General features: G+C 37.7%; 1 protein-coding gene across 7 annotated transcripts in view; it reads left to right on the top strand.

Annotated features, from left to right (window-relative positions):
* RHOBTB3 (Rho related BTB domain containing 3) overlaps positions 1–20,744 on the top strand; it is a 66,745-nt gene that overhangs the window by 33,216 nt on the left and 12,785 nt on the right. For 6 of the 7 annotated variants that reach the window (XM_030566896.1, XM_030566892.1, XM_030566893.1 and 3 more), the window contains exons 6-10: positions 3,852–3,960; positions 5,490–5,855; positions 12,678–12,790; positions 14,731–14,851; positions 19,805–19,978. In XM_030566896.1, coding sequence (XP_030422756.1) covers positions 3,852–3,960; positions 5,490–5,855; positions 12,678–12,790; positions 14,731–14,851; positions 19,805–19,978 — 883 coding nt within the window. The remainder of the gene's footprint in view (positions 1–3,851; positions 3,961–5,489; positions 5,856–12,677; positions 12,791–14,730; positions 14,852–19,804; positions 19,979–20,744) is intronic. The other variant, XM_030566897.1, reaches the window with a different exon arrangement.

Raw genomic sequence — 20,744 nt, 5'->3', positions numbered from 1 at the left:
TCCCTGATCTCTGATCATATCTTCTAAACTGAGCACTGAGTCCCATTAGGTAGACAGTAAGATTAACCTAAATCTATACAGAAGCCCCTGGAACACTGTAAGATTGGCTTCCTAATCCATAAACTATTGGAACTCATTTACAAAACTTTTCTTAAACATTACATGAATATATTGTCTCATGCTACAGAATTAGAATTTAAAATCCCTACTCTATGATGTGAAACATTATAGCTCAAAGATACCTTAATTAAAACTATCTTTAGATTTTTTCCTCAAAGCATTTTTTTTTTAAAAATCTTCGATTTTTATCCACCTTGTTCCAAAGTAGATAGGACCTGAATGTTTAATGTAAAAAAAGTGGAACACTTTTTGACAGACATCTTTTAGACAATCCTAAAGAACCAAAAAATTATACAAGTCAGTTTTTTCCCTCGTTGTAAGTCAGCTTTAGTGACTCCACTTTTTGCAGTAAACTGAAAGTTCTTTCCCCATCTTTTAAGGTGAAAAACTCCATGCATATAGTGAGTGCAGTGCCTAAGACAGTGAAATTTTTTTAAATATGTAATCTCATCGGTAACCATATTTGATAGAAGCATCTTTTATTGTGCATGGTAGTGTGGTTATTTTTAAGGAGGAAATGATTTAACTTCACCTCGTTTTTCTGATTAATCTATATCTTATTGTGTGAGACAAATTAATTTTTCATCTCTGTAATGTTTGAAAATGGAATTATACTGTTAACACTGAGTGTTAACTTGATAATCATTTTATATCAGTTTATCCTTGAGTCAGAAACTGACCTTTTTCACTCACTGCATGACTGAGCATGTAATACAGATTAAATGCCCTGAAATAAAACTAAATAGGACTTTCTTCGGGATACTGTACCTGCAAGAATATCATGTTACTATTTTGTTTCCAAAATGCATGAAGTTTCAAAAGTATAATATCTTAAGTCAATGGGAAAGTGGAAGTAAATTAAAAGCTAAAGTATTAAAAACCTACTGAAATCACAACTATGACAATTTTTTTCGCAATATAGAGGTGTTCTAATTCAAAAGCAGATTTAAGAATTCGAAACATGTATAGTGCTCTAAGGTGGACTCCCCACCACCCGAAGTGGATATAGAGTTGGCACAATGATTAGGGAGACCACATACAAAAACTGGAAATTTGAAACTATTTTTAAATGCAAAAGCAAAATGCTCCTGTATGATTAAATCATGTTGAGCAGTTTTCCAACAGATAACCACATCACTATACTTGATAAGAGGAATTTTTTTTTTTTTTTACAAAAAATGTAGTAATATTATATTGCTGGGTCAGTGGTCCTAGTCCAGAACTGGTGGGAATTCTCCAAGCTGTACGTTAAACCTCAGCAAGCAGCACACCCCAATTACGACTGAAGATTTACAACGCCCCATGTTGGCCGTAATTTTTTTTTTTCACTGATGTTGATGTTGGGGAAATTCCTCTGAAAACTGTTGCTATTGTAGCAGTAGCTGACTTTTTAGTCTTTCATATTATTTTTTATATGAATTTACCTCTACCTCTATCACACTAACATGTAATTCTGAACATTATGAAGAGCTCCAGCCTCAGCATCTCATGGACCTTAAATTTACTTTTATAGCCTCATTTGAGTTTTCTTATAGACACTGGGTTTATACTGTGTTTGTTGTTATTGCTTTGTACTGTTCTGCCTTTAGAAAAGGTCAGAGTAGTAGTCCAGTGGCTAAAAACATTGCCCTGGATGTAGTCATAAGATGTCCATTTACAGGTGTGCCTGACTATTGCTTGAGATGTCTCTTAGTGAGCCATAGCCTGTTGATTTAAGGAATCTGTGCTGCTAGGTCTCAGGGTGAGTAACCCAAGCTTCTCTTGGTCTCATAAAGGCTTCTGTTAAGTAGCTGAGAAGGCCTCAAAGCATAAGTCCTTCAGTACCTGTAACCCAGATGAGTCATTGTTTTGCTACCAAAATAGGCTTCAGGGCAGCTCCTCTGGCATTTTTGAAGTGGCCAGCTGCTCCCTCCAGATTAGTCAGTGGGCACCTCAAAGCTTTGGAACGCTTACAGCATTGATTATGCTCAATTCCAAATTTAAATTTGAAGTACCACCTCCTGAGACGGAAGTCTACCTCTGAGAGGCCTTATATCTCAACTGATAATACCTTATCTGTCTTTCTTTGCTGAGATCTCTTTCTGGTTACATTTGCTTCAACAGCATTGATGATGTTGGGACACACGTCTGGCTTTGAGCTACAGTTAAGCTCGTATAGCCTGAAGAACACGTTTCATCACATAGCTTTAGCTTTGTCACTGATATATGCACCGCATTTCATTGCTGGCTGAAACATTGATCTAGAGCCAGCTTTGACCTTTCAGAACTGTTAGTGTGCCAGGTTAATGATGCCAATACCTACATTCCTCTTTTCAGTGCTCTTGATTTACTTTGAAATACTTCGCTATTTATGTCAATGCCATTGTTACATTGTTTATCCCAATGGTGTCAATGTTTTTGTGTCAATGTCTTTCACGCTATTTGGGTTTACTTGGAAATACAACATAGGCTACATTTTCTATCTGTGTTCATGTTTTTGTAGTTCTTCAATTTTGAGTACTTCCTCCAAGTGCTTAAAACATCTAGGAAAAAGTCTCCATGTCTTTCTGATATTTAAGACCTAAGGAACGATTTTTTTTTCCCCTCCCCTAGTGCTTTCCTATGTATTGAATTATAGGAGTAATTCAGAAGTGATGGGGTTTCTCCCTTTCCCTTTAAGGCTGTGTGTGGTATCTACTGATTGAGAGAACTTACACCCCAAACTTGACTCTGTTGGCATAGAACTGTCATTTGATGGTCAACTACATTATTCAGATTTCTAAACTGTACCACAATTAGGGTGAAGTTAGTATTTTTGAGACTTAATGAGAGCCTGGTTTCACTTATTTTCTCATCATTTGCATCTCATTTGCATGACCTCTAGTCTACCTTCTTCTGTGTCATTGGTTCCAACATGGGAGGAAACCTTTTTCTTATTCCAGACCCCTGACCAAAGCTTGTCCAGTCATGAAAGGATATCTCCCTACTACCTGTGGGGCAACAAACCGTATAAAATTTAGTAATAGTAGAACTGCCTTACCCATCTCATTTGTAAATAATTACCCTTCACTACTGCCATCTTTCCTTCTGTTCTATGATCCCTTAGTTCTGTATTTATACGTTATCGTCTTCACATTCTTTAAGACTTTTGGAAAACGGTTAACTTTACTGTATATACTATTCCTATTATGTTGATTACATTTTTATCTTCTGCTTTTAGAAAACTAAGCTCTTATTGAAATACATTCTTTATATTTTGACTTTATTTGTATAATAAAGCAGCTCATAAAAGTTTGATGTTATACAGCGTTCCTGGATAGTTCTTAGTAATAAAGCCCTTACACTGTTTATCATTATTTCTGGGACTTGCATCAGATTACCCATATTTACCTATCAATCCCTGCTCTTCCTTCCTCCAAATCCTATAGCAGTACCTGTTGTAATGGTTGATTTATTTAATTCTTTTCTAGTAGCACAGGTGTGGTTTCTGCTTTGATTGCCTCAGAGAACAAATGACTAACCTTTGTATTGATAGTCTTTTTAATTAAATTAATTCAAACAACAGTTCATCACAATTCACTTTACTTGATTTCTTATGTAAAATTTTAATACTCAGTCAACATTGCACACCTACTAACATTCGCATCAGTGTCAATTCTGCATACAAACTGGGAAAAGTGAGGATGTGTGTTTAACTTATTCTTACATTTTTTAAAAAAAATACAAATAAAGTTATTTATCTCATGTTTTAGTTGGAGTATTTTATGATCCAAAGCTTGAATCAGAAGTCATCTGAAAAAATGAAAAGAAAAGAAAGCCACAAGTGCCATGGAGTTAAACCACCTCAGCTTGAACAGCCAGGTGCTTATAATAGTAATTTGTTTTTTTCAGTGTAATACTGATCAGATTGATCAGTTAAAAACATGTTTAATAAATTATCTATTATTAGCAACTACCGTGATGTGTGATTTTTTTAATCTCAGAATGGATTACTTATTGAGGCAAGTACTTTGTGAATCTTGAGGATTTTATAAAACTATATATATGGTATGTGATGGGTGATCATTTAAAATTTGTAGTATGTTTTATAAAAAAAATCAGGAGTTGTGCTCATTGATGTGAACTCAGAATATGGAACATTTAGTGGAAATTATGGATGAAATCTGAGTTTATACAAGCTGCATGTGAAGAGATAAGAGAATAGTAGTAACACAAGAAAGTAAAGGGAGATGTTAGAAGGCGTGAAGGCCAAAAGGTAGTTTTGTCTTTTTTTAATATAAGTTTCAGCAGTTTAACATCATATTAGTTTTTATAGTTCTTTTGATTAAAATTTGTTTACTTAATCACAAATTTAAATGCATAAGAATGGCCACCCTGGGTCAGACCAGTGGTATAATAACTCGAAGGGGCTTCATGTTAACTCTGCATAATATAATTTGTTCTAGTAAAGGCTAAATGTTGAACCTAGCCCAGAATCTGGGGCCCAATCCTGTCCCTAGTTCAAGTCAGTGGCAACGTTCCTGTGAGTTTAAATGAAAAGAGGACCAGACCACACTTGTTACCTTGTAAAAATGAAGTTACGTTAAACTACAATAATAAGCATATTGGAAATTATCACCCATTGCAAAATATATACTCTTACAAAACTTCTCATAATTATACAACCATTCCTAAATCTTTACACACTCAGTTCTGAGATTAAAATCAGAGTAGTACTTGTAGTCGATCTGAGCTCCATCTGTAAAGTCAGAGGGGCTGCATGGGTTTAAGAGGAGGAAAGATTTAGCCTAGAATGTTTAATGGAGTTATTCTATAAATTTTGCACTGAAACATTTTTTTTACTGACAATTAACTCTTGCTATGAATCTTTCAGGCTCTGTCTCTAACCTCTTTCTGATTTCTGCAAAGTGTAAGGTGTTGAGACTGCATTTAACTGTTGGGCATGCAAAAAAATTAAATTGTTAAAGTTCTGAGTTAGGAAAGATTTTTTACTTAAACCATAATATGGGTAAAGTATACACTTATTTATATTTTTTATGAAGTTCCTTTTTATATGAGATGACGAGAAACGATGTATATAATTAGAAATTTTTAATTTTTTTATTGGAAGATTTATAAAATGGTGGAAACATTTTTACAGAACAGTTCAAAGTTAATTTTTCTACTAACGTCACTCAAGGTGAATGAAAGACTGGATTTGTTTTAATGGTGAAGGTGATGTATAGTTTTTAAGAGCAGATTTTTATTGAGGGTAATTAAGAAAATGCCCTTTTATGTCCTTATTTGATCCAGTTTCTGAGAATAAAGATGCTTTAGTTTGCATAGCAACTAATAGGAATTTAGAGTTACAAAACAGTTCATTCATTATTTTTAATATCTCACTTTTATAGAAAAAATGCCAATCTTAAAAGGTGAAGCCTCGCATTATAACTCCGATTTACATAACTTGCTGATCTGCTGCCAGTGTGTGGATGTGATATTTTACTCAGAAGATTTAAAGGAAGTAGTAGAAGCACACAAGATTGTTTTGTGCTCTGTAAGCCATGTCTTCATGTTACTTTTCAATGTGAAGAGTCCAGCTGATATTCAGGATTCCTCTATCATAAGGACTGCACAGACTCTCTTTGCAGTGAACAACGAGGCTGTGTTTCCAGTTTCTAGCAGAGGTTCACCATGCGGCCCACCGGTTAGAGTCTTTGTTAAAGACTCTTTCTTCTGTTTTTGTTTGTCAGACATTCTGCACTTCATTTATTCAGGTATCCTGTCAGAATGGTTCCAGCTGTTTACTATCTTTTTACAATATATTTGCTTTACAGAGCAAATATATTGCTATGGAGTGTGTATATTACCCTACCAAAATATATTCCTCTATTAGGATTAAATCAGTTTGATTAAAATAGTCCATCTCTATAGGCCATTATTTGGAACAGCTTCTACATGGAAATGGAGCTTAACCTTAAAATTATTGCTTTTAGCACTATACATTCAATTCCAAAGTCTAGTAAACCAGAAGCTTCTAAAGTGGAAAAAATTTTCCTCCAAAATTCTATAAAGCTAACACATTTTCCATAAGTAACAGGTAAGGATGAATGTAATGCCAAATATTGCCTTACCAAAAAGAGCTTTTCAGTGAGATAATTTCAGAACAAAATAAAACTTAAATGGTTAAAAACATTGCATACAGTAGTGTGTTAAAGAGAATGAGGAGCAACATCATCTGGTTTGTGAGAGCAGAGGACTGGGAGTCATGTGATCTGTGCTCTGTTTTCATTTCTGCCATTGTTTCATTATGTAACCTTGGGCAAATCACATAACCTCCATTTCTCAGTCTATTAAAATGGTGCTAATGATATTTTTCTGTCTCTGTAAAACATTTTGTGAGACTCAGTTGAAAGACACAATAAGTGTGAAGTATTATTAAAGAACACGAAATCATCTAGCACCTCCTTTGTTTGAATAGCCTATTACTTTGTACTGATATGACTTCTAGTTGTATTACATATAACATCCCCACTAATGAAAACTATAAGATTTGTGGGAGGAAGTAGTAGTTCTCTAAATAATGCATCATTACATTCACTGTAATTAGAAATGTGTAACTATATCGCTAGAGATGTTGTATGTAAGAAAGCTGAGTTTATCTCCAGAGTGATGGTTTTCGAAAGTATTTAAAGGACTGTTCCCTTGGAATGGCAGTCCATAGTCTTTGGAAAGGGCCAGGAATATTTTACTTCAATTCCTCCAAGACTGATTCCAATCTTATGTCTTCAGTAAACCAGTATGGAGCATTATCAAACTTTTTTGTAAAAATAATTTGGATGTAAATTGTTTGGCTGAAAGAACCTTCAGTTTGTGTACCATATTATGTGTAAACTGAATTGTAATTTTTGACCAAAGTCTCATGCCAACCTTTGCAGGCACGGTCATCTTATATGAGGTTTACATTAGAGAAAATAGAGAGTTGAGCCCCTCGCCCCCCAAGTAAGGACACTGCACCTCTGAGGAGCTCTGCATGCTTCTTGAGTCTCATGACTTATCTCTCGCTGCAGTGGGGTTGGATTTCCCTGGCAGGACTTAGTGCTGCTACTTGACAGTTCCGTACTGCCTTATATACGTGTGTATATTCGCGCTATTTATATGCTGGTCAATAATCTGAAACAAAATTTAAAGTAGAAATTAGGAGATCATCATATGTGATTTTTCTGTAGTAATTATCTCCCACTGAACACACATGAGGTCTGTAAAGCAACTTAAACTAGAACACTATGCTACATGCAGACTTATCAAATAATATTCATATAGGAAATGTTTAATTATTAATGTTCTTTTAATGACTTTCTAAAATTCTTAATTCTCATCTGTCTCCTTATCTTTTTCTTTGCCTCACTCCATTTCCTTTCCTCTTCCACTGTTCCAGAACATCAGTGGAAGAGGATGATACTGGCAGTAATCCACTGAGTATAATGGTAACAGCTTAAGTAGGGCTTCAGAAGGAAAATCTCTGCTGGTCCCATGTATTTTAGCTGAGTGGCTGGAGCAGTCCTTACTAGGAGAAGCAGCACTTGAGTGAACTGCTTCTCTGTGGATCTTTGCTCCTGCCTTTCTGTTCAACTAGTGGTGGCAGCATCTCTGAAAATGCCCATTTCTTCAGCGTCTCTGGACTGATGGATGGGTTATTTTTCTGAAGCAGGCAGAGGATTGAGGAAATACAGATGAAGGAAAGGGGGGTGGTTGTAAAGGTAGAGAGAAGTAGGGCAAGAAGAAGGGAAGGAAAAGAGATGGCAGGTAAGGAGAAAAGTGAATATAGATAGGTAATTTACAAAATTGCAAAAAGAAATGTATTTAAAATCTATGCCAAATGTTTTTAATACACTGTTTTGGAACCTTTTTCTGTGTATTTGGTTTTTTTTTAAATCAATCTACATAGAATGAATAATTTTCCTTAATTTAAATATATACCAGTACTATTAAATCTTATTTGTTTTAATAAGCATTATATTTAAATTGTTAAACGTCTTATAAACCATCTTATAAGCTTAGTAACATGCTCACGGGTGTATGCTTTACCCAGTATAAAAACATTGAAGATGTGGGCGTATTGGCTGAATGCCTACCTTGTTGTGTGCTATTGCTTCCTCATTCCATAATGTTGTTCTGCATTAGATGCAGAGGATAAAACACTATCTTGGGGAAGAAGATTCCTCACGGTTTGTCTCTCAAGGCCTTGATAATGCTGTAAATTCAGCATTTTTTTAAGGGTGACTGACTTGGAAATGGGGGGCTTTCAAAGACACAAAGCAATTGAACAGCCAACTCCCCTTTAGTACTTACCAAAGTGAAGATTTTATAATGTTGGTTTAAATACCATATGGGCATGCACTATGTGAGCCTCTGTCAACAATACCTCATTTGTAACTAATAATAATATCCCTTTTATTCTAGCCCTAGGCTTTTCTTGATCAGTCTGCCAATCCTTTCATACTGTGTGATGTTTTAATGATGTGCACGAATAGTGACTGATTAGTTTAATTTCTGTCATAAATCAAGGTTTAAATTTAGATCTTCAGAGAAGAAAAACTAGTGCAGTAATCCTTTGTGCTTTGGCTTGCAAATAGAGTTTACTGGCTGATGCTGGTGTTCTGTCTTAATTTTACCTTCATATATATTAGCCAAAACACACAAGCAATTTATATTTGCATGGATCAAATTCTTCCCTAAGTTATAGCTTGCGATCTCATTGAGATCGCAAATGGTGTAAGTCAGTGCAGAATTTGGTGCATATCAAACTTGAGTCTTCCCATTTAGAGGATTTTTAAGGAAAATATTGAGTCAGGAAGACTAGAAGTCTAGTTTTTGAGATACAATGTAGATGCTTTCTGCTCCACTATCAATGGATTCTGTTCATAAAGTTGAAATAGCCTTTCCCCCTGTCCCATCACTGCTGGTGTAGATGGCATGACTGGCAGACGGGGATGAGATCAGGGTATTATATACTGCATCAATTGCTAGCTGCTGTTTCAACCCCTTGGGTTGACTACAGTGGGTGGATGTTAAAGCACACTGAGGTCTGCTCTAACTTATGCCTGGGGACTGGTCTGCATAATATGGGCCCCAGCATCACAAGGACATGAATATGAGCCTTATGCCACCTTTTCATCTCCCTTACCCCTTCAGACTTTGTGCCTCAGTTGAGTCCCTCAACCCGAATGGTCCTTTAAACAAAGCATTGATGTTTGAAGTTTATTCGGACAAAATATTAAAGTATGTTGTTTACCTTGTTTCTTCAAATGATACCATATAATTTGCTATTTACTTATAATTAAGTATACATTATTGCAAAATAGATATTTACTGTGCAGTTAGGGCTGGATTCTACCCCCATTAAGAGCAATTGTTAATAGAATAAAGGTCTCCGAAAGAGAAGAGATTTTTTTTTTTTTAAATGCTGGAATATGCTACCTGTTGCTGAAAGACTTTCTCCGTACTAACCTTATAACCATTTGGTAATGTTCAGATGGAAGTCCTATTAGATAAATGTGAAAAACAAACTTTTTAAAGTTACTACCAAAAATTTTAGTAATTGCAGTTTAGTCTTTTTTTTGAAAATATAAATACTCGGTCAATTGGATAATTGTCTTTTAAAAATCATGTACATGTAATTCAGATACACTTTCTGGGGATATAGTGACTTAAGAATGAGCAGCTTGAAATTTTCGAAGGTGTATAATGTGTTTGTGTCCATCCTATGACCCACTTGGTCATAGGGGCATCATATTTCCATAGGCACTTCTTTTCTGACAGCTTCATCTCCTCAACAACTTGACAAATGGGGAACTGAGGCGCAGAGGCCAAGTGACTTGCCCAAGGTCACACAGGAATTATATAGTGAAGCATGGAATTGAACCCAGATCTCCTATGTCCTAGGCCAGCACTCCAACCATTGGTCCATCCTTCCTCTCTTAATGATAAATAGTACAAAAAAAGAAGAAAACATGAATCTTCACAGAATTTGCCACTTTAAAAGTCTTCATAGTCAAAGATGCTCAGGGCTCTTTATAATTTTAGTATAAAAACAAAACATCAAATTATCAGATAATGCTATTCTATTCATCTGGTTACCAAATACCCTAAATACAACTGCTCAGTAAAAATCTTTTGTTTAGTGTACCCTTGTGTGTATTTGGGTTCAGATTGTTAGTAAAATAAATTTCTTTGCCTATGGAAGTAATGCCCATACACCAGAAAATCACAGCATATAAGGCCCTTAGCAACAGCATTCCCTTTTTGGTATCCCGTCAGCCAGTCTTCCACTGTAGGATGGCTTATCTCTTTGGAGACAGCTAAAATTGCCAGTTATAAAGCAGATCAACCAGAAAGGCGTTCTTTGCTCCTTTAGAATTTTGAAAGGTTTCATTCCTGTAGCAGGGATGAGCAGCACTGAGAACACCTATCTTTTTGGAAGTTCAGTGTTTTCTGCTTACACCTATTTTTCTTAGTAACAGTAAAGATTTCACTTAAAATTAAGTTTTTCTCCTGTATAGTCACTTATGCATTTTTCATTCTTCAGTTTATTCTTGAATAGGCTTATTTCTTCCAGATCCATGAAAGAAGCAGAACAGAATAATACTGTTCTTTCTAGTTCCATATCTTTGAAGTCCATGATATTTTACTTCCTTTCTCCAAAATAGCTGCCATCTGTGGAGAGCCTGACATATCACTATGACCCAGAATACCCACAGAGAGCAGATTTTTTTGAAGCTGTTAGAAGGCAACATTTTTACAGTGTCACTTTTTGGACTGTAACTACATGTTAAACTTTTTGTTCAGATGACAGCTGGGAGCATCTATGTTACAAAGCAACAGCTCTCACAGTCAGATGCTAATGGACTCCCATATTCAACAAGTTTTTCAGTATCCTTTTTAAGGGTCCAGTTGCCCTTTATGGTTATTGGGCTGGATGGAGTCATAGACTTCACCTCTTAAAAACAAAATATCTATGGAATGCTTAATCTTGCATTTCAGCAGTCTTTGGAGAGTCTTCGGAGAGGTGGAATTTTTCTCTCGCATCAGCAAGTACTATAAATTTCTAGGAGAGCAGCTACTGAACAACTGGAACCTATGTAAGAATTATCAAGACCTGAGAAAGTTGTGGATATTTGATCTTTTTTCTCTTTCAGAATAGTTTGCAAATTATGATCAGTTGTATGTGTAGAATATTTAGGGATACTTTATCATACAATTCTTGACCTGTAGATACTTGCCTTTCACTAGGGAAGATTTCACTTTTTTTAAACTTGAATTTTTTGATACTTGCATGTGTTTCAATAGTGGCTTTCTTCCTCTGAGTCTAGCTTCTTCTACTTGATCTTGCAGGAAACTTTTGATTTAATATTTAAGATGTTGCTGTAGTTTCCTTGGCAATTAATTGAGATCTCAAATATAAATTCAATCCAGAATCTGAAGGAGAAGTTGATTTGTAAAGGAAGATCTTGAAACACAAATATCTTCCACAATAGATGACTTTTATTTTAGAAAGTGTTATAAAAATAAAATCTAATTTCTTCACAGTATCCTAGGATATTAAGGAAGAGAGAGCCCTATGCCAAAGAACAAACTTATACTGTTGGGAGCATACGTACTAGGGAGGTGAGCATAGTATAAAACCTTAAATAGATTTAGCTTTTCAAAATTTTCCATAAAACAACTTTTCTTTTAAAATCTATTTCCCATTCACATTTGTGCAGACTACCTCCTCCCCAATTTAACAGCATCTCTGTGGAAACTACAGTAATTGGTTTCATGGAAGATTAATATTAGGAAAATACTTAATGTAGTTTCTAGTCCTTTTAATATAATAGAAAGGAGTCAACACTATGTTATCAGCCAGCTCTCTGCAGGCCGCTCATGGCCCAAGGACAGTAGTGTGAGAACCTTGAGATAAGAAAAAATAGGGAAAACACAGAAAATGAAAATTTAAATAAACCGATTTTGGTAGAAATGTCCTCTCTTTTCCCTGTTTTGCCTTGTGTGTAAATTTCTTTAAGCAGCTGATCCTTAAACTTCAGTAATGTAGGCATCATTCAAAATGTCAAATAACTGATACGTTAGGAGAAACTAACATAGTTAAGTGCCTAATTCTGCATACTCAAACAGCATCTTTTCTGAAATTGCCCATACAAAATTTATACAGGACCTTGAGTTAAATTTGTTTGAGATTTTTGAAGCAGTCCAGGGGATTAGACTTTTTTCCATGACATGTACATATCTAAATTGCCTAGACTTCTTTGAGAATCTAAATCAAGATATGGGGGCCTGATCTTGAAAAATTCTGATCAAGTCAACATTACATCAGTGCATAGGGTTGACCATTGCAGAATTATAATTTGTGCTTCCTGGGGCACAAACTTGCTGAAAATATCTAACAAAAGTGCTGTGAAATAATTTTTTTTATAAAATTTAACTGTTGGGCATGGGCGTTCTTTTATCTGTCTGCAATGTCCCATGCACATTAATATATACCTAATAATATGGACCAAAAAGCTGTTCCATGCCCTCAGTGTTACTTGGTTTTGTCATAGGTGCTTTCCAATGGGAATTGTTGGAAGAAGATATAAAAAAGAAGTTGAAAGACCCAGGAGAAGTTGAGCTTGTGCTTGAGAAAGTTAAATGTATCCTGAAAACTCCAGGAAAGGTCAATTGCTACTATTTTCTTTTGTAATCACTTTTTGTATAGAATAGCTGGACTCATTTAAAAAATAACTGTTTGTAATAATCCTTGTACAAGTATTGTGGTTTACAGAATCTTGTATTCTATCAGCTGTTTTATTTTATATATAGAATATATTTTAATTATAACAACTTAGATCAGGGTGGACACATTTTTTGGCCTGAGGGCCACATCTGGGAATAGAAATTGTATGGTGGGCCATGAATGCTCACAAAATTGAGGTTGGGGGCAGGTGGGGGTGAGGGTTCTAAGGTGAAGGCAGAAATGAGTTCAGGATGCGGGAGGGCTGGGGCACGGTAGTAGAATGTGGGCTCTAGGGTGGGGCTGGGGATGAGTTTGGGGTGTTGGAGGATGCTCTGGGCTGGGATTGAGGGGTTCAGAGGGGGTTCAGGGCTGGGGCAGGGTGTTGGGACGTGGGATGTGTGTGTGTGGCTTGGGTGCAAGCTCCGAGTGGCACTTAGCTTAAGCAGCTCCTGGAAGCAGCAGCCATGCCCCCCTCCAGCTCCTACGTGGCAAACAGGAGGTGTGGGGGCAGCATGCAGAGTGGAGCCCTCTGGCTGCCCCTGTGCTTAGGAGTTGGAGTGGGACCATGCTACTGCTTCCGGGAGCACGTGGAGTGGTTCCTGACCCTGCTCTCTGGCTGGAGCGCCGGAGCAGGGCAAGCCCCAAACCCCCCTCCCCAGCGGGCTGTAGTCTGTAAATTGTAAAATTAAAAAAAATTACATAAATTAGATCAGATTTTAAACATCAGTTGAGCCTTGTTTAATTAAACTTCATTGAGCAAAATCAGCAATATGATTTTAATTACTATTATTTTTAATTTGGTTTCCCTTCTTAATTTCTTATATAGAACTTTAAAGTAAATCTAAAATTCATAACTAAAGTTTCTAAATTTATAACAAATATTTGAAAATCAATAATTGAAATCAAAGTGAAAGGATTAGCTTTTGAGGAGGGATTTGAAGGGAGAAAGTGAGGGCACTTGGGTTTGGTTTACACTACCAACTTAGGTCAGCATAACTGTGTCACTCAGGTGTGGAAAATCCACACCCCTGAGCGATGCAGTTATCCGACCTAACTCCCAGTGTAGACAGTGCTGTATCAATGGGAGAGTTTCTCCCATCGACATAGGTACTGCCTCTCAGGGAAATGGAGTACCTATGCCAATGGGAGAAGCTCTCCTGTCAGTGTAGGTAGAATCTTCACTAAATGCCACAGCACTGCAGCTGCAGTTGTGCTGCTGCAATGCTGTAAATGTAGAAAAGCCCTTAGTTTGCAGGAGAGATTTGTTGTTGCTGATGTAGGCTGTAGTGTATTGGGGGAAAAAAACACAAAGGTGTAAGTGGGAGCAGGAAACAAAGGGGATAATGACATGAGGAATGGTCTGATCACAAGCTGACATGAGATGTAGAAATGGGAGCTTTAACAAGGGAGATGAGCAATTACAGCTTTTCAAAGGAAGAGACAAGGAACCAGTGAGGGGACTTGAGACGGGTAAAGATATGATTGACATGGCAAAAAGATTTTTATAGCTCGTTTGTTGGAAAGGTGAGAGATGGAAAGATCGGAGGGGAAGAGTTTACAGTGGTCCAAGTCAAAGAGAATATTAGTATGAAACAGGTTGTGATAATGAGGGTTGTAGAGAGAGAGGCAGGTTTTAGAAATGTTACAGCAGAAGCAGTAGGTTTTGTCAAGATTTTTGCAAGCGAGCAGAGAACAACAATGGTTCCAGGGATCTTAAAGATAAAAAAAATTGAGAGATGGGGAGGGTAGTGGAGTTGTCAGTGATGAAAAAATGAATTGAGAGGAAAGATGAGAATCATTTAATTTCATGATAGAAACTATATGCAACACCCTTGTACAACTACTGGGCAATTATACATGTCAGTATCTCTCTCTTGCAGGTGAATAGTTCAAAGAATTGCAGATCTCATCAAACAGCAAGACCCTTGCAGTTATGTGATACTTCTCTCAGGCTTTTCTTTAATACACATGTGTTAGCTGATGTCATCTTCCAGATACAAGGTATAGTATCTCAGTTTTTCCTTGTTTTTTCCTCCCCTAGCTTAATGAATCTTAAATATTTTAGAGGCTGAGTAATACTTTCTGATGTCCTTTCGAGAAGGAGTTTGTGAAAGGAAAATGCTTTCTTGACTTTAGTTTGCAATGTTGTTGTAGCCGTGTTGGTTCCAGGATATTCGTGAGACAAAGTGGGTGAGGTAATATCTTTTATTGAACCAACAACTCCTGTTGGTGAAAGACAAGCTTTCAAGCTCTTCTTCAGCTCTGGAAAAGGTACTCAGGGCTTGTCTGTATTTAAAATGCAACAGTGGCATATCTAGTATTTAGCTCTGACGCTCTGAGTAAGTTTCCCAGATTTGAAGAAGAGCTCTGTGTAAGCTTGTGTCTCTCACCAACAGAAGTTAGTCCAGTAAAATGTATTATTTCACCCACCTTGTCTCTCTAATATCCTGGAACCAACAGTGCTACATCACAGGTGGCAAAGATTGGTTAGCATAAATAGTTAGCACATAATATACAGGACTGTAACAGGGTGTAGCATGGCCCCCCTTGGTCCTGCCGCTGCTCCAAAAATCACTCCAGAGACCTTCTGGCTCAGCAGTCACTGGTGCACTTTATTTACACAGTACAAACCCACCACCTCTTACCACCTATCGCTCAGGGTTCCAGCCTTAGGGGCTTTTTTTTCTTGCAGACAGGAGGGAATAGCTACCCCTCTCCTTCAACACTCTGGCTTCCCCCCTGTTCCTCCCTCTGAGCCTATATGTAGCCCCAGGCTAATCAGCCTAGCAGCTGTTCTGCCTCTGCCAATCAGGCTCAGGTTCCTTGAGTCAGCTCCAATTCATGTACTTTAATTGGAGCTGGAGTGACAGAGGGCTGGCTCAGCAATTCCTGGTCAGCACCCTGTCACAGGGACCATTCAAGGGGAAGTGGCCCATTAACACTCATAGTCATAGGACAAAAAAGAGGAGTTAGCATATTACAGATTGTCGTAATAAAAAAGACACTGGATTTATGGTTTAAGACCATATTTTTTAAAGTGTAGCCAAGTTATGAACTTAAGCTCCAAAGCTTGTCTTTTGAAGGTGTTGTGCAGGTTTCCTTTGAGGACAAGGACTGAGAGATCATATATAGAGTGGTAGTTTTGTGAGAAGTGATATGGTGTGAAACGGTGTTTGTCTTTTATAATTTTTCTGTGTGAGTTCATTTGAGAGTATAGTGATTTGTCTAGTTTCACCCACATGGTTGCTTTTCGAGCATTTAGTGCACAGACAAGTTACACCGTGTGTTGTGGTAGGTGTGTTTAGGATCCATGATCGCCATATAATTTTCCAATAAATTTTCACAGAAAAAAGAAATTCTTCTGAAAGCCTATTAGCTTATAAAAAACCAGCCCATCCAAATACTTTAAAATAAGGTAATGCCCAGTTCAAGTATCCATTTTAACATTCGCCAATACAGACACGTTGCATTTGCTACTTTTCACAGACTTTGCCCTGCTATGAATAAGTCTCATACACCACCAACAGGTACAGTAACACTATATACACACACCACATTCCCAACTGCAGTAGGACACAAAACTTGAACTCCATCCTGGAAAATAACACCCCTCGTACTTTTTAATAGAAAATACATCATATATGTTAGACACCATGAATTAAAGTATATGTACATTGATGTTGCTAAAGTTGGGATTAAGGTTTTGCTCTATAGTGAGGAGTGTGCTGTTTGTATTATGTTGCTGTATCTATTGTAGGTGTAATTTGCTTTTAACACATTTTGTTTCCTTTGGGATATAATACAGATCTTGAAGATGAACAGATTTAAATTGTAAAAAGAATGTGTTAAAGGAATTTGCATAATTTTTCTAGTACTCTTAATAGTGACGACTTAATAAACATTAAATATTTTAAATTTCTCGATTGTTATTGAAATGACTGTGAAGAGTACAGCCTAGATCAGAGGTGGGCAAACTACGGCCCGCAGGCCACATCTGGCCCGTGGAACCCTCTTGCCTGGCTCCTGAGCTTCTGGCCCAGGAGGCTCGCCCCCAGCCCCTCCCCTGCTTTTCTCCCTCCCATGCAGCCTCAGTTTGCCCTGCCACTGGCGCAATGCTCTGGGCGATGGGGCTGTGAGCTCCTGGGGCAGCGCAGCTGCAGATCCACGGCCTGACCTGCTGCTCTGTGCTGAATGGTGGTGTGGCTGGCTCCAGCCAGGTGGTACGGCGGCTGCCTGTCCTGCTGCTCTGGGCGACGCAGCTGCAGCACCGCCAGCCACTGATGCTCCACGCAGCGCGGTAAGGGGGCAGGGAGCAGAGGGGGTTGGATAGGGGGCAGGGGAATTTGGGGTGGTGGTCAGGGGGCAGGGGTGTGGATAGGGGGCAGGGTGGTCAGAGGGTGGGTAACGGGTTAGATGGGGGCAGGGGTCTCGGAGGGGGGGCAGTCAGGAAGGAGAGGGGGTTGGATGGGGGGGCAGTCGGGCAAGGGTTCCAGAGGTGGTTAGGGGACAGGGAGAAGGAGTGGTTGGCTGGGGCAGTGATCCCGGAGGGGCAGTCAGGAAGGAGAAGGGGGGTTGGATGGGGCAGTGGGGGGCCTGGGAGCCGTCAAGGGACAGGGAGCAGGAGGTTGGATGGGGCAGGAGTCCCGGGGGGGACCGACAGGGAGCGGGGGGGTGGATGGGGCAGGAGTCTGGGGGTGGGGGTTGTCAGGGGGCGAGAAGCCAGGAGAGAGAGTGAGATGGGGGACGGTCCAGGCCATGCCTGGCCATTGGGGGAGGCACAGCCTCCCCTATCCAACCCTCTATACAATTTTGGAAATTGGATGCAGCCCTCAGGCCAAAAAGTTTGCCCGACCCTGGGCTAGCTCTGTCACCAGCGTTCTGCTTTGTGCAGCCTCTAAGCCTGCTGAGGGAAACGTGACTTGGGGGAAATCGGCCAGTTTTTAGTCCCTTCATGCTACTGGAGCAGCCTAGAGAGTTTGCCCATCTATGATTAAATACAATACAAGACAAGTTTTTTAAGATAACTGAATAGATAATTTGATAGAATATTAACTGTTAACTGAGAAGGATTGATTGTTTATGAAGATTTGTAAGTATTCTTTGTCAGAAGCCCAAAAAGGGACCAAATCATTGGATCTATTTTCTCACTGCCTTCAAAGAATGTGTTTGTGCACCACAAAAGTAATGGCGTACTCTAGATAACTTTCACAAGAGCTAAATGCACTTATCCACTAAAAGAACAGTTGAATGGAAACAATGATGACACATTTGGGGTGTGCTGCTGCAATTCAGTATCAAACAAGATACTTATCTGAACACTAACAGTTTTCCTGATTTGTCCACTCCTACCCCATATGCAAAAAAAACCCTCTCCCCAAACACTAGACAATTGTTGAATTATTTTGTTTTCAACTTGAAACGCCGAGAGTCAAATAAGATTTAATCCCTCAAAAATGAGTGCATGGAGAAAAGGGGATTTTTTTTTTTAGATGTCCCTTTCAGTGTGCAGTAAAAACAAAGACTTTTTTGATAATGAAAACAAAACACTAATGCAAAACTTGGCAACATAACAGTTCAGTTCTAAGTTTCTCTCTTGAGAGATTCCTTGTGGGAAGCTGATGAAACAATAGCACCCACTACATATTTCAAAGAAAATATCATTGATGAATAAATTGACATTTACAAAGGAGCATGCCATCCATTACCAAAATGATGACTAAAGGATTAAAAAATGGCTACGTACTATTTTCTCAAAGAGTAAGTTTTACTCTAATTTTCCAATCACAGTTGTAGTGATTAATTTGATTTTTTTAAGTAGTACAATTTGAAAAGTTAAACTGTGCAATTAAGACATTTTTATATATTGTGACAGGACTTTGGTCATGATCCTGCAAACATATGTGCTTAACGTTAAGTATGTGAACAGTTCCATTGCGTTTACAGGATTTGGGCCCCTAGACTAGAGAATATATGCTACAGGTGTACCAGTGTATTTAATGTATGCTAATTAGATTATCTGAAAATATAAGCAAAGATTAATAGTAACAACAAAAAGCAAACATCCTTTACTGATAACTATCACTAATTCGCTGATTTCTTATAGGTAGGTTCAGAGGGAAATGAAGATGGTTGGTATGTTGTCATAATAAACAGACCAGTTAAATGCTAATATATATACTTATGTGAAAATTCTGTATATTGACTATATGACTCCTTCCCACCCTTCAGACATTATCTGTCTTGTTAGGCCTGATCCTGTAACTTCTTGCATATTGGTGAATTGCTGCACTTGTGTGGAGCCTATTCCCTTTAGTACAGTGCTGCTCCCTTTAGTACAGTGCTGCACAAGTGCAGCAATCCACCTCGACTCAAAAAAAAAAATTGCAAGATCAAGGCCTTGATTATAAGCTTTTCAAAGAAAGGACTATACAGCACCTAGTACAATGGGGTCTTGCCCTTATGAGGCCATCTAGATAATACAAATATGAAATAGTAGGCAGCATATGAGATAATGAGATACTATCTAGACATTATTATACATAAAAATCACGGATTTACTGAAATGTGAAATATTTCATTTTATTTGGGCTAAATTCGTATTTGCTGAAACTCCATTGACTTCTTGGCATTCCACCTTGAATGACTGGCCTTAGTGTGTTTGAATGTGATCTCACAAAGCTTTAGTCATGTCAGTGATGCTCCTGAAATCAATGGAACTACTTGGGTATACTGTATATTCTTACACATGCCTTTTATTTGCATACAGAAGACACAATGGTCCAAATCCTCAGCTGGTGTAAATTGTCATATCTCCATTGACTTCAGTGGAGTGATGTCAGTTTACACTAGCTGAGGGTCTGGCCTGAAGTGATAAGTACTTCTCTAACTTGCAAAACTGGTGTTGAGAGTAGGTTCCAGTAATAAATGTGTCATTTTTTGTTTTAAATCTGACAGGTGCTACTGTACCAGCCCACAGAGCAGTCCTAGTGGCTCGCTGTGAAGTAATGGCAGCTATGTTTAATGGAAGTTATATAGAAGCAAATAGTTTTCTGGTTCCAGTTTATGGGGTTTCCAAAGATACTTTCCTCTCCTTTCTAGAGTATCTGTATACTGACTCCTGTTGTCCAGGTAAGCAAATGTAAAAATATCCTTTAACTCCTTGCATACTTCAGGCATATTTTTGCCCCCAGATTTTGTGGGGATTAGTGGGCTGAAAGGGGGAAGTAAGGGGGAGGAAAAAAACCAGTGACTTTTCATTTCCCTGCTTCTGCAACATACTGAATGAAGGATTGAAGTTTTACACTTCTCTGTAAATTAATATTCAGGGATAATGCCAAAATAAAAAAATTAAGTGAAAAGTTTCTAGTCGTATTCTTAACAGCTTCATCCTTTTGCATTTTATATCAAAATCGCAGTGTTGTAAACAAAGTACATTGGGAAGAGTTTTGCATTACCAGATACTTTAAATTCACTAGTAAAAGTGTTCATATTGGTCGATGTATTTCTGGTTAAAGAATTCTATTGGCTGAAGTTCTTAGAAACTTTTTGTCTAAGGTGTAGCTTTTTGTGGTACAACATGCAAGTGAAATTCTCTCTCCTTTAAAAAGGAAAACTTTATTTTTTTATTTTTTTATAAGTTATCAAAATATGATACATTAATGTATCATTACAATGAAATATATTTATAATGGAATCAGGATGAAGTAAAAATAGAATTTACAAATTGTTTTATTCATCTTCTACTTTAGTAACACATTGAAAATTAAATCTTAAGTCATTTCAAGGCCATTCTGATGCCTTGAGGCCATATTCTAGATGAAAAAAGAAATAAGTTTAAATACTGTTTAGTCAGAGCTCTGGGTTAGTACGAAGTTGTTTCTCTTTGTCAAGTTTC

The sequence above is a fragment of the Gopherus evgoodei genome, chromosome 6 (assembly GCF_007399415.2).
Source record: "Gopherus evgoodei ecotype Sinaloan lineage chromosome 6, rGopEvg1_v1.p, whole genome shotgun sequence".
NCBI classification, from domain to species: Eukaryota; Metazoa; Chordata; order Testudines; family Testudinidae; genus Gopherus; species Gopherus evgoodei.
Note: the sequence above shows the minus strand (reverse complement) of the source record. Positions and strands in the feature narration are given on the sequence as shown.